General features: G+C 45.7%; 1 protein-coding gene across 1 annotated transcript in view; it reads right to left on the bottom strand.

Annotated features, from left to right (window-relative positions):
- The window catches only part of HEATR6 (HEAT repeat containing 6), a 116,284-nt gene that overhangs the window by 20,531 nt on the left and 80,632 nt on the right, over positions 1-15,121 (bottom strand). Inside the window, exons 11-15 of the mRNA XM_069756424.1 lie at positions 6,697-6,796; positions 5,086-5,444; positions 4,805-4,927; positions 4,104-4,190; positions 2,543-2,677 (exon numbers count right to left, since the gene is read on the bottom strand). Of these exons, the coding sequence (XP_069612525.1) occupies positions 2,543-2,677; positions 4,104-4,190; positions 4,805-4,927; positions 5,086-5,444; positions 6,697-6,796 (804 nt within the window). The remainder of the gene's footprint in view (positions 1-2,542; positions 2,678-4,103; positions 4,191-4,804; positions 4,928-5,085; positions 5,445-6,696; positions 6,797-15,121) is intronic.

Below are 15,121 nucleotides of genomic sequence, written 5' to 3' on the forward strand. Positions count from 1 at the left end.
CTAGGTGAGTATGCTAGGGTCCCCGAATCCCCCTATTTCTCTGTCCTCTGATGTGCGATCACATCAGAGGACAGAAAATTACACTTTACTTTTTTTTTTTTTTTTTGCGGTCGGCGGTAAACAGTTAATTACCGGCGATCGCAAAACAGGGGTCGGTAATACCGACCCCGATCATGCTCTTTGGGGTCTCGGCTACCCCCGGCAGCCGAGACCCCAAAGACTCTCCCGGTGCCGGCCGGCGGGCGCACTGCGCATGCGCCCGCCATTTTGAAGATGGCGGCGCCCACCGGGAGACACGAGGAGCATCGGGGGAGCTAGGTGAGTATTGGGGGGCCACCTGGGACCCCTTTTCTCTGTCCTCCGATGTGCGATCACATCGGAGGACAGAGAAATTAAAAAGAGATCGCGTTTTTTTTTCTTTTTTTGCGATCGCCGGTAAACGGTTAATTACCGGCGATCGCAAATGCGGGGTGGGTTAAAAACCCCCCCCGAATCATGTTCTCTGGGGTCTCGGCTACCCTCGGCAGCCGAGACCCCGGAGAAAATCGGCCTCTGGGGGGCGCTATGGACTTTTTCCACAGCGCCGTTAATTAACGGCGCTGTGGTTTAAGTACCCTTAGCGGCCGACGTTAAAAGGCGTATCGGCGGTCGCTAAGGGGTTAACAAGCATGATTGTGTAGTATATATACACAACTTCAGTAATTCTGATTTGCCACTAAAAATACCACTCACAAAAAGCTAGAATGTGACTTTGCAGACGATGTATCACAAGAAACATGTTGTTTAAATATAAGAGAAATATGTATTTTTTTTTCTGAGTATTTGTCATAATATGTCCGAGAACAACACAAGAGTCAATCTGACCACTGGTGCAGGGGTGAATTCTTATTTTTACTAGATGTACTGTTCTTTTGTTCAGTAGGTCAAGGGACATGAGCCATTGTTTCATGGGGACTGTCCTTTGACTCTTGTCATATGTTAATTTGTGAAATGCCTGCTGATTATGTATTACATTAGCTCCCTGCGGTGCACTAGTCTGCACAACTTGGAGGACATATATGCAGTCTAATTGAACAATGGAACAATGAGGGATTACATCCCCACACCTTCCCAAAATACTGAAATCACAGAAAACACTGTTGCCTATTGGGAGCACCTTTTCGCATATATGCATGTGCCTTAGGGGGCTAGCCTATGTGATTTACCAGACTGCCCTGGCGATTATACCAAATATGGGGACTCACAATTTTGGCTGATTCTTATTATGTATATTTTTCTGAGATATATTTGTTACTCAGGTGATCATCCTATTTGCCAAGACAGTCCCAACAGCTGATCTTGTACTGTATTTGTGGTTTATATACAGTGGGTATGGAAAGTATTCAGACCCCTTTAAATTTTCCACTCTGTTTCATTGCAGCCATTTGGTAAAATCAAAAAAGTTCATTTTTTCTCATAAATGTACACTCTGCACCCCATCTTGACTAAAAAACAAAATGTAGAAATTTTTGCAAACTTAATAAAAAGGAAAAACTGAAATATCCCATGGTTATAAGTATTCAGACCCTTTGCTCAGACACTCATATTTACGTCACATGCTGTTCATTTCCTTGTGATCCTCCTTGAGACTGTTCTACAGTGGCTTTTATAATCCTTAAATGGAAGAAGTTTGGGACCACCAAAAGTCTTCCTAGACCTGGCCGCCGTCCAGCCAAACTGAACAATCGTGGGAGAAGAGCCTTGGTGAGAGAGGTGAAGAAGAACCCCAAGATCACTGTGGCTGACCTCCAGAGATGCAGTAGGGAGAAGAAGAAAGTTCTGCAAAGTCAACTATCACTGCAGCCCTCCAGCAGTTGAGCCTTTATGGCAGAGTGGCCTGATGAAAGCCTCTCCTCAGTGTAAGACATTTGAAAGCCCTCACAGAGTTTGCTAAAAAACACACAAAGGAGTCCCAGACCATGAGAAATAAGATTCTCTGGTCTGATGAGACGAAGATAGATTTGGTGATAATTCTAAGCGGTACGTGTGGAGAAAACCTGGCACAGCTCATCACCCGCCCAATACAATCCCAACAGTGAAACATGGTGGTGGCAGCATCATGCTATGGGGGTGTTTTTCAGCTGCAGGGGCAGGACGACTGGTTGCCATTGAAGGAAACATGAATGCGGCCAAGTACAGAGATATCCTGGATGAAAACCTCTTCCATAGTGCTCTGGACCTCATACTTGGCCGAAGGTCGTCAACAAGACAATGACCCTAAGCACACAGCTAAAATAACAAAGGAGTGGCTTCAGAACAACTCTGTGACCATTCTTGACTGGCCCAGCCAGAGCCCTGACCTAAACCCAATTGAGCATCTCTGGAGAAACCTGAAAATGGCTGTCCACCAACATTCACCATCCAACCTGATGGAACTGGAGAGGATCTGCAAGGAAGAATGGCAGAGGATCCCCAAATCCACGTGTGAAAAACTTGTTGCATCATTCCCAAGACGACATATATATATATATATATATCTATCTATGTATGTATATCTGCTTACAGGTAAACTGGTGAAAGCATCTGGCAACACAGATGAAAGGGCATCACAAGCACTCGTCTGAAGAGTAGGATGCTGCTCGTTCTGTAACGCTCCAGGCAAAGGACCACTCAAGATCATGTTCCAAAATGTGGCAGCCTGTTCAACAGAAAAGAGACGTTACAATTTGTCGGTTGTAATGAATTAACATGTTATATAGCTTACAAGATACCATATATACTCGTGTATAATGTCCCCCTAGGCTTATACACGAGTCAGGCTATGTGCACACGATGCGGATTTTGCTGAGGATCCGCAGCGGCACCGGAAAGAGATGCTGCAAGGGTGCACAGGGAAGGTAAGTAGGATGGTTTTTTTATGCTTTTCTAATGGGGGCCATACATACAAGGATGAGAATAAGGAGTCATGCAGACAAGAATGAAAATAAGAAGCCATGCAGACAAGGATGGGAATAAGGAGCCATACAGACAAGGATGGAAATAAGGAGTCATGTAGACATACAAGGATGGGAGTAAGGAGCCATGCAGACAGACAGGGATGGGAATAAGGTGCCATGCAGACAAGGATGGGGATAAGGTGCCATGCAGACAAGGATGTGGATAAGGTGCCATGCAGACAAGGATGGGGATAAGGTGCCATGCAGACAAGGATGGGGATAAGGTGCCATGCAGACAAGGATGGGGATAAGGTGCCATGCAGACAAGGATGGGGATAAGGTGCCATGCAGACAAGGATGGGGATAAGGTGCCATGCAGACAAGGATGGGGATAAGGTGCCATGCAGACAAGGATGGGGATAAGGTGCCATGCAGACAAGGATGGGGATAAGGAGCCATGCAGACAAGGATGGGAATATGGAGCCATACAGACAAGGATGGAAATATGGAGCCATGCAGACAAGGATGGGGATAAGGAGCTATGCAGACAAGGATGGGGATAAGGAGCTATGCAGACAAGGATGGGGATAAGGTGCCATGCAGACAAGGATGGGGATAAGGTGCCATGCAGACAAGGATGGGGATAAGGTGCCATGCAGACAAGGATGGGGATAAGGTGCCATGCAGACAAGGATGGGGATAAGGTGCCATGCAGACAAGGATGGGGATAAGGAGCCATGCAGACAAGGATGGGAATATGGAGCCATACAGACAAGGATGGAAATATGGAGCCATGCAGACAAGGATGGGGATAAGGAGCTATGCAGACAAGGATGGGGATAAGGTGCCATGCAGACAAGGATGGGGATAAGGTGCCATGCAGACAAGTATGGGAATAAGGAGCCACGCAGACAAGGATGGGAATAAGGATCCACGCAGACAAGGATGGGAATAAGGAGCCACGCAGACAAGGATGGGGATAAGGAGCCCATGCATACAAGGATGGGGATAAGGAGCCCATGCATACCAGAATAGTGATCAGGGGACAATGCATACTCGGCTTATACTCGAGTAAATACGTTTTCCCAGTTTTTCGAGGCAAAATTAGGTGCCTCGGCTTATACTCGGGTCGGATTATACATGAGTATATACGGTATATACATAAAAAAAAACAGATTATGAACATACCTCACAAACAGTCACCCTCTGAGAAATCGGGACCGACGAATCGGGTTTTTGCTGTTGGACTATACCTGTTCCCAATTCTTCTAACAACTGGAAAAGAAATCGAGCAGCCACATTGTATACTGGGCTACAGATCACAGGAGAATCACACAACTACTTTATCCAATAGCTGCCATGGTGAGGGACAACAGATGAATGACTCCTATGTTATTGGACATGAGCTTTCCTTGTACAACATTTTTAGACAAATTTGCACAGGATCAGGTATTCTAATCTAACCATTACATACATCTTCAAAGTGTCAGCCGCAAGATGATTTTTCCTCTTTCATTGACACACATATCCAGATCAGACACCACAAATTAGGCGACTATTACAGTCTTATGTCTTCTACATGATGGTGTAATCCACCAGTTTTTAGAGACCTGTTAATACATTGTATGTTAATGGACCTGCAAAATGAAGGAACGACAACTACTATAAAATGGATAAAATGGGCAGCTATGCCACAGGTAGCTAGGTTGCTTAAATGGGTTTTCACATCTCACATAGTAATAACTTATCAGTATTGTCAGGGAAAAAGAGGCTACATCACTTGTCGAACACTATGGCCACTATTTTTCCCTGCACAGCAGCGCTCCTGACCACTCGCTGTACACAGGGCTGCTGGACGACCCCATTGAAGAGAATAGAGCTGGGCTTACCTTTGCACCGTGGAGCTGTATAGAAGCATCCGTTTCTTGCATACACTTGCATGCCACCTCTCCCAGCTCCATTAGATAACTCTGGGCCATACTGAAGTAACCCTTAACGAGACGGGCAAGAACCTATAGAACACGATCAAAATACATTTTGTAAGGGAGTTTTTATATAATATATCCAGATTAAACTGCAACCCCACCATAAAGTTTAGTGGAAAAAACAGAGCTAACATGGCTCATAACTCTCTATTTAGTACTGAGGAGCAAGTAATTGACATTTGCACCTGCAAGGCTTCAAGTCGGACAGGAGAGGGCTCGTACTGAATATTCGCTGCGGAGCCGACATCACTGTCAGAATAGGAGTCTTCCCTTGGATTAACCACCAGCGAGATGCACAGCCGTATTAGCCAGCAGGACTCGGCCTGTGGCTGCTCACTATAAAGGCTCGCTCTCCCTTCTGCTTCCTGAAGGGTCTCGTTCCTCCACCAGTCGGGGTCACCGAGTCGAGTAATGACTGCAGGCCCGGCATTTGGCAGCAGTGAAACACTTGGCTGCTGCAGAAGAACTTTCACCTCCGGTAAAGGAGTCTGTGCAGATACAATAGCGCCCAGTAATGTCAGGCTTGAGACACGAACGTTCACATCTAGAGACAAAAAATGTGATGGGATATGAATGAAATAAATGACAAAGATATGCCCTACATATGTAGTCACACACATGATAAAGCCAATAATGACAAATTCATGATGACAGTTTAATTCAGAGTAAAGGGAACCTGACCATGGATACATACCCAAACCACAGGCAGCAAGTATCAGACACTGACTGTATGATCTCAGCCAGGTAATGTTTGACTCAAAAACGCTTTCAGAGAAAAACATACTTTACAAGTTGCCTTAGACCAAGCCGTACGGTAGACTACTCTAAGGCTGGTTCCAGATGGCTTCATCCTGCCCGCTGCTAACAACTGACAGATCTCTTCCTACACACAGGGAGAAACCTGTCACTCAAGGAGAGTGGGCGGGGAGAAACCACTGGGGATCTTTTCCACTAGTTACTCATGTGGTTTTGTCAATGGTCCGTTTTCAAAAGCATGTTTTTTTCTGGAACACTTCATCATTTCTAAGAAAAACCTACTTTATAAGTCTGCCAGAGACTGAGCCGCACATTGACTAGTCAGAAAGGTCTCTGGTGGTTTCTTCCTGCCCACTTTCCTTGAGTGACGGGTCTCTCCCTGCTTGCATGCGTAGGTAGAAACCTACCAGTCTTTGTCAGCGTGCAGGGAGAAGCAACCAGGGACAGGACTTGGTGACTAGTCACCCGTGCAGCTTGGTCCTCAGCGATTGTTAAAGCGAGTTAAAACATACATGTCTGATATATGTTGCCTGTGATTATATATCCGCTGTCATTTGCCTTTATAGGGAACACTAACAAATCTGTGTGACACCTCTTTGTGCAGGCCATTTTTATCCTGGACACCACATGGACACATACATTTATCGATTTTAAAAAATGAGTCCATCGCTACGGTCTGTGAGACTCAAAAGATGTCCTATTGTCATCCAGTAGCTCAGAATCGGTCAAAGTCTATAGAGATTCGTACAACACTCTATAACGGATGACACACTGAACATATACTTTAAACTTCAGAGCTCCATCCAAGTTTCATCCATTTTTAACTGATATATTGTGAAGAGTCAATGGATTAAAAAAGAAAAAAAAAAGTTCAGTCATCCTTTTTTCATTGAAGTAGGTAACGTATAAAACAGATGCTACTAGAATGAAACCCGAGGAAAATAAAAAGTGGGTTGCTCCTCTAGGATGTTAACACTCATATGGATGTGTGAATTTAGCCCAACATGCATTTATATATCTCAGACTTAAGACGCACACACCTTTATTACGAATGTAAGGTTTAATATGGTTCCAGACTCTGGTAAGTAGGCCAACTTTCAACCGATGATATGGTGCATTGGACACCAAAGTTGCAAGGCACTGGAAAAGAAATTGAGAATAAATTAAAAGGTACATATGTTATACACACTCCACTTCTTGGGTTCATTATTATATAATGGTTGCAAAAAATGTATAGCAACTCAAATGCCCACCATGTTAAGGGCAGCCCAAGATCAGCTACCTCTCCCTTTAATTGTTGAACCTTTCAAGGTAGTCAGAAAAGTCGTATCATATCAGAAGTGTTACCCACTTTCACTTGGATAGGGGATAACTTAATAATCACTGGCATTCCAGCCACTGGGACTGCTAAAGATCCAGAGAACTGGGGCTGTAAAGCAGTGGTCGATTATGTGCACGGTCGCTTTATTTATCCATTTATTAAACAAGCATGGCCATCAAAGCTTTTATCTTTGTAATATGATGAAAAGTAACATAGTAACATAGTTAGTAAGGCCGAAAAAAGACATTTGTCCATCCAGTTCAGCCTATATTCCATCATAATAAATCCCCAGATCTACGTCCTTCTACAGAACCTAATTGTATGATACAATATTGTTCTGCTCCAGGAAGACATCCAGGCCTCTCTTGAACCCCTCGACTGAGTTCGCCATCACCACCTCCTCAGGCAAGCAATTCCAGATTCTCACTGCCCTAACAGTAAAGAATCCTCTTCTATGTTGGTGGAAAAACCTTCTCTCCTCCAGACGCAAAGAATGCCCCCTTGTGCCCGTCACCTTCCTTGGTATAAACAGATCCTCAGCGAGATATTTGTATTGTCCCCTTATATACTTATACAGTTAGGGCCAGAAATATTTGGACAGTGACACAAGTTTTGTTATTTTAGCTGTTTACAAAAACATGTTCAGAAATACAATTATATATATAATATGGGCTGAAAGTGCACACTCCCAGCTGCAATATGATAGTTTCCACATCCAAATCGGAGAAAGGGTTTAGGAATCATAGCTCTGTAATGCATAGCGTCCTCTTTTTCAAGGGACCAAAAGTAATTGGACAATGGACTCTAAGGGCTGCAATTAACTCTGAAGGCGTCTCCCTCGTTAACCTGTAATCAATGAAGTAGTTAAAAGGTAAGGGGTGGATTCCAGGTGTGTGGTTTTGCATTTGGAAGCTGTTGCTGTGAGCAGACAACATGCGGTCAAAGGAACTCTCAATTGAGGTGAAGCAGAACATCCTGAGGCTGAAAAAAAAAGAAAAAATCCATCAGAGAGATAGCAGACATGCTTGGAGTAGCAAAATCAACAGTTGGGTACATTCTGAGAAAAAAGGAATTGACTGGTGAGCTTGGGAACTCAAAAAGGCCTGGGCGTCCACGGATGACAACAGTGGTGGATGATCGCCGCATACTTAATTGGGTGAAGAAGAACCCGTTCACAACATCAACTGAAGTCCAGAACACTCTCAGTGAAGTAGGTGTATCTGTCTCTAAGTCAACAGTAAAGAGAAGACTCCATGACAGTAAATACAAAGGGTTCACATCTAGATGCAAACCATTCATCAATACCAAAAATAGACAGGCCAGAGTTAAATTTGCAGAAAAACACCTCAAGAAGCCAGCTCAGTTCTGGAAAAGTATTCTATGGACAGATGAGACAAAGATCAACCTGTACCAGAATGATGGGAAGAAAAAAGTTTGGAGAAGAAAGGGAACGGCACATGATCCAAGGCACACCACATCCTCTGTAAAACATGGTGGAGGCAACGTGATGGCATGGGCATGCATGGCTTTCAATGGAACTGGGTCACTTGTGTTTATTGATGACATAAGAGCAGACAAGAGTAGCCGGATGAATTCTGAAGTGTACCGGGATATACTTTCAGCCCAGATTCAGCCAAATACTGCAAAGTTGATTGGACGGCGCTTCATAGTACAGATGGACAATGACCCCAAGCATACAGCCAAAGCTACCCAGGAGTTCATGAGTGCCAAAAAGTCGAACATTCTGCAATGGCCAAGTCAATCTCCAGATCTAAACCCAATTGAGCATGCATTTCACTTGCTCAAATCCAGACTTAAGACGGAAAGACCCACAAACAAGCAAGACCTGAAGGCTGCGGCTGTAAAGGCCTTTCAAAGCATTAAGAAGGAGGAAACCCAGCGTTTGGTGATGTCCATGGGTTCCAGACTTAAGGTAGTGATTGCCTCCAAAGGATTTGCAACAAAATATTGAAAATAAAAATATTTTGTTTGGGTTATGTTTATTTGTCCAATTACTTTTGACCTCCTAAAATGTGGAGTGTTTGTAAAGAAATGTGTACAATTCCTACATTTTCTATCAGATATTTTTGTTCAACCCTTCAAATTAAACGTTACAATCTGCACTTGAATTCTGTTGTAGAGGTTTCATTTCAAATCCAATGTGGTGGCATGCAGAGCCCAAATCGCGAAGATTGTGTCACTGTCCAAATATTTTTGGCCCTAACTGTACATGGTTATTAGATCGCCCCTCAGTCGTCTTTTTTCTAGACTAAATAATCCTAATTTCGCTAATCTATCTGGGTATTGTAGTTCTCCCATCCCCTTTATTAATTTTGTTGCCCTCCTTTGTACTCTCTCTAGTTCCATTATATCCTTCCTGAGCACCGGTGCCCAAAACTGGACACAGTACTCCATGTGCGGTCTAACTAGGGATTTGTACAGAGGCAGTATAATGCTCTCATCATGTGTATCCAGACCTCTTTTAATGCACCCCATTATAATGCAGTCATCAGATTATATAGTGCTGTGTACTTACAATTGCTAATTTTGCCTTTCTACCCTGTAAATTCTTCTCTTTTCTCTGCTCCATGTAGAAACAGGCAGTCCCTTTCCTGCATAAGGCCACGTTCAGTATTTGATCAGTATCTTACATCAGTATTTGTAAGACAAAACTAGGATGGGGTGATAAATACAGAAGTGTTGACGTGTTTCTATTATACTTTTCCTCTGTTACACTCCTTGTTTTTTTTCTTACAAATACTGATGTGAAATACTGACCAAATACTGAAAGTGTGAATGTGGACTAGATCATTTCCCTCTTCAACTTCTGGTCGCCCCCTCTGTCCCCCCCACCGCCAGGGACTTTTACAATGAGTTATGACTCATGAAGGGAAAAAGAGTTCTCCTCTTTCTACATAGAGCTTAAAAGGAATTAGCTGGGTAGAAAGGCAAAATGAGCAATTATAAGTACAGAGCGCCATATACTATGATGGCTGAAATATATTAACCCCTTCATGACCTTGGGATTTTTCGTTTTTCCATGTTCGTTTTTCACTCCTCTCCTTCCCAGAGCCATAACTTTTTTATTTTTCCGTCAATTTGGCCATGTGAGGGATTATTTTTTGCGGGACGAGCTGTACTTTTGAACGACATCATTGGTTTTAGCATGTCGTGTACTAGAAAACGGGAAAAAAATTCCAAGTGCGGTGAAATTGCAAAAAAAGTGCAATCCCACACTTGTTTTTTGTTTGGCTTTTAATTATGATTCTCCAGGTCAGTACGAGTTCATAGACACCTAACATGACTAGGTTATTTGTTTCCTAAGTGGCGAAAAAAAATTCCAAACTTTGCTAAAAAAAAAATAAAAAAAATAAAAATTGCGCCATTTTCCGATACTCGTAGCGTCTCCATTTTTCATGATCTGGGGTCGGTTGAGGGCTTATTTTTTGCGTGCCGAGATGACGTTTTTAATGATAGCATTTTGGTGCAGATAAGTTCTTTTGATCGCCCGTTATTGCATTTTAATGCAATGTCGCAGCGACCAAAAAAACGTAATTCTGGCGTTTCGAATTTTTTTCTCGCTACGCTGTTTAGCGATCAGGTTAATGCTTTATTTTAATTGATAGATTGGGCGATTCTGAGCGCGGCGATACCAAATGTGTAGATTTGATTTTTTTTTTATTGATTTATTTTGATTGGGGCGAAAGGGGGATGATTTAAACTTTTATATTTTTTTTATTTTTTTCACATTTTTTTTAATTTTTTTTTTTTTACTTTTGCCATGCTTCAATAGCCTCCATGGGAGGCTAGAAGCTGGCACAGCACGATCGCCTCTGCTACATAGCAGCGATCTGCTGTTCGCTGCTATGTAGCAGAATTGCAGGTGTGCTGTGAGCGCTGGCCACAGGGTAGCACTCACAGCTACCGGCGATCAGTAACCATAGAGGTCTCAAGGACCTCTATGGTTACAATGGAGAAGCATTGCCGACCTCCGATCATGTGACGGGGGTCGGCGATGACGTCATTTCCAGCCGCCCGGCCGGATGCGGTAGTTAAATGCCGCTGTCTGCGTTTGACAGCGGCATTTAACTAGTTAATAGGCGCGGGCAGATCGCGATTCTGCTCGCGCCTATTGCGGGCACATGTCAGCTGTTTTGAACAGCTGACATGTCCCGGCTTTGGTGCGGGCTCACCGCCGGAGCCCGCATCAAAGCGGGGCTTCTGACCTCGGACGTACTATCCCGTCCGAGGTCAGAAAGGGGTTAAAGGGAACCTGTCACTCCCAAAATCGAAGGTGAGCTAAGCCCACCAGCATCAGGGGCTTATCTTCAGCATTCTGGAATGCTGTAGATAAGCCCCCGATGTATCCTAAAAGATGAGAAAAAGAGGTTAGATTATACTCACCCAGGGTCGATCCGATCCGGTGGGTGTCACGTTCTGGCCAGGGCCTCCTATCTTCATCAGATGACGTCCTCTTCTTGTCTTCACGCTGCGGCTCTGGCGCAGGCGATCTTTGTCTGACCTTTCCTGGTGCCTGCACCCTGCAGTACTTTGCTCTGCCCGGAGCCGCAGCATGAAGACAAAAAGAGGATGTCATCGTAAGAATATGGAAGGCCCCGGACCGGGTTGCCCATCGTATCGGGATCGCCCCTGGGTGAGTATAACCTAACCTCTTTTTCTAATCTTTTAGGATACATCGGGGGCTTTTTTACAGCATTCCAGAATGCTGTAGATAATCCCAAGATGCTGGTGGGCTTAGCTCACCTTCAATTTTGGGAGTGACAGGTTCCCTTTCAGTTTCTAGACCACTTTGCCACCTGGCTTACTCACTTTCTATCCTGTGAAATCCCCGCCCTTATCATAGGAGACTAACATCCCCAACAATGATCCCCTCTCCCAATCTGCCTCATCTTCTTTCTCTAACTTCTTCATTCGGCCTCTCACAGTTTGCTAATTCTCCTATGCATGAGGATGGGAATACTCTGGATCTGGTTTTCTCCCGTGCCGGCTCGCTGCATGACTTTACTAACTCCCCTCTCCCGCTCTCGAACCACAACCTTCTTTCCTTCTCTGTCAAGAATTGTCTCCTCAACCGGGACACTCCCACTTACCACACTTATCAGAATATACGTACCATTAACCCCTTCACGACATGCGCCTTACTAGTACTGCGCATGTCGTGTCTCCCCCTTTGATGTGGGCTCCAACGGTGAGCCCACATCAAAGTCGCGACATGTCAGCTGTTTTGTACAGCCGACATGTGCGCGCAATAGCGGCGGGTAAAATTGTGATTCACCCGCCGCTACTAACCTATTAAATGCCGCTGTCCAGCGCTGACAGCGGCATTTAACTACCGCTTCCGGCCGCATGGACGGAAATGAGCGCATCGCCGACCCCGGTCACATGATGCCTCAGGATGGTAACCATAGAGGTCCTTGAGACCTCTATGGTTACTGATGCCGGCCTGCTGTGAGCGCCACCCTGTGGTTGGCGCTCATAGCAAGCCTGCAATTCCGCTACATAGCAGCGATCTGATGATGTAGCTGAAGCGATCGAGTGGTGCCAGCTTCTAGGAGGCTACTAAAGCATGGCAAAAGTTAAAAAAAATGTTATTAAAAATAAGAAAAAAAAATAAATAAATAAAAGTTTAAATCCCCTCCCTTTCGCCCCATCCAAAATAAAACAACAAAAAAAAATCAAACCTACACGTATTTGGTGTTGCCGCCTTCAGAATCGCCCGATCTATCAATAAAAAAAAAAAGCATTAACCTGATCGCTAAACAGCATAGCGGAGAAAAAAAATTGAAACGCCAGAATTAAGTTTTTGAAAGGGCCGCCCACTCGGAAAGGCGCCGGATAGAGGTGATGGTCACAAGAAAGGCCACCTTCCAAGACAAGACTGAGCCTCTCAGGGAGGCTTCCCTGTCAAAGGGGGGACCCCTCAGCACCTCCAGCACAAGAATGAGATCCCATGAATCCACCGGCGTCCTGGACGGAGGGACAGCATGGCTACTCCCTGAAGGAAAGTCTTGACCTGTGGCCGAGAAGATAATGTCTTCTGGAAGAGGATGGAGAGTGCAGAAACCTGGCACTTTAGGCAACTAAAGGCAAGGCCCGCATCCAGTCCTGCCTGAAGGAAGGCCAAAATGGAAGGAAGGCCAAAATGGAAGGAAGAGAAAAGGACATGGGTGAAACGTGGTTGGACTCGCACCAACGGAAGTAAGCCTTCCAGGTACCAGAGTAGATCCTGGAAGACGAAGGCTTCCTAGCCTGGATCATAGTATGAATCACCTGATCCGAAAGGCCAGACGCTCTTAGAACTGCGATCTCAACAGCCACGCCATTAAACTGAGAGACCGAGAATTCGGGTAGCAGTTCGGACACAGACAGCAGATCGGGTCTGTCTGGAAGGCGCCAGGGGGCGTCCGTGAGAAGATTGACGATCTCTGCAAACCAAGATCTCCTTGGCCAAACCGGGGCGATCAGAATGACTGGCACCCCTTCCGCCTTGATCTTTTTCAACTGCTTGGGAAGCAAGGGCAGGGGTGGAAAAAGATAGGGGAGCACGAACTGCGACCAAGGAATGGCCAGAGCGTCGACGCCCACTGCGAGAGGATCGCAGGACATGGAGACGAACCGAGGGACCTTCCTGTTGATTCGGGACGCCATGAGGTCCACATCCAGAGTCCCCCATCGAAGACAAATCTGATAGAAGACCTCCTGATGCAAGGACCATTCCCCTGCCACGTGGCCCCCGCGGCTGAGAAAGTCGGCGGTTCAATTGTCCACGCCGGGGATACGCACCGCGGATATCACCGGGACTGTTGCCTCCGCCCAAAGGAAGATCTTGGATACCTCGGATGAGAACTCCGAGTCCCCCCCGGTGGTTGACATATGCCACTGCTGTGGCATTGTCCGTCTGGATCTGAAGTTGCAGACCCCTGAGAAGCTTTTCCCAGTGAAAGAGACAGAAAGATGGCCCGAATCTTGAGGACATTGATCGGCAGGGATGACTCCTTCGTCGACCAACGACCCTGAACAGTCAGGTGACGAAACACCGCAACCCAGCCGAGCGGGCTGGTGTCCGTCGTCACCATCTGCCAGTGAACTGGAAGGAAGGACCTGCCCTGGGAGATGAGAGGTGACGTCAGACACCAGTTGAGGGACCGTTTGACCCATGGAGAAAGTCGAATCGGACGATCCAGGGAGAAGACAGACCTGTCCCACTGTGATAGAATAGCCTGCTGGAGAGGTATTGAGTGAAATTGGGCGAAGGGAATCGCTTCCAATGTTGCAACCATACTCCCCAGAACCTTCATGGCTGATCAGAAGGAGGGAAGCTGAGGACCCTGGAGCAGGCGAACCTCCTGGAGAAAGGATGGATCTCTTGTCTTCAGGAAGAAAGACTCTGGTCTGACGAGTGTCGAAAAGCATGCCTAGAAAAACGAGGGGCTGAGAGGGAACAAGACAGGATTTCTTCCTGTTGACAAGCCACCCGAAACGGGCTAGAGTGTCGAGGACGATGGACAGACTTTCTTGAGCCTGAGAAAAGGACGGAGCCTTGATGAGGATGTCGTCGAGGTACGGAAAAAGTACCAGGCCCCTGACTCTCAAGATGGCTATCAGCGCTGCCATAATCTTCGTGAAAACCCTGGGAGCGGTCGCGAGACCGAATGGCAGGGCGACGAACTGAAAATGCTCCTGAACTACTGCAAAACGAAGGAATTGGTGATGTCCGCGGAATATCGGGACATAGAGGTAGGCGTCCTGGATGTCTATGGAGCACAGAGCCTCCTGAGCCTCCATGGAAGCAATTACTAAACGAAGGGATTCCATCCTGAAGTGTCTGAGACGAACCCTCTTGTTCAGCAATTTGGAGATCCAGAACTGGACGTACCTTGCCATCTTTTTTCGGTACGACAAAAAAACATTCGAATAGAACCCTGTGAACCGTTCCTTTTCTGGGACGGAAACGATTACCCCGGATTTGAAGAGAGAAGCGATGGCTGCAAAGAAACCTGGAACTAGAGTGGGATCTCTTGGAGGTCGGGATTCGAAGAAAGATCCCGGAGCCGTGATATGAATGCTATTTTGTATCCCGAGGATACGACTTCCCTGACCCATGCGTCATCTACTGAGGAGAT

The sequence above is a fragment of the Ranitomeya imitator genome, chromosome 3, assembly GCF_032444005.1.
Source record: "Ranitomeya imitator isolate aRanImi1 chromosome 3, aRanImi1.pri, whole genome shotgun sequence".
In the NCBI taxonomy this organism is placed as follows: Eukaryota; Metazoa; Chordata; class Amphibia; order Anura; family Dendrobatidae; genus Ranitomeya; species Ranitomeya imitator.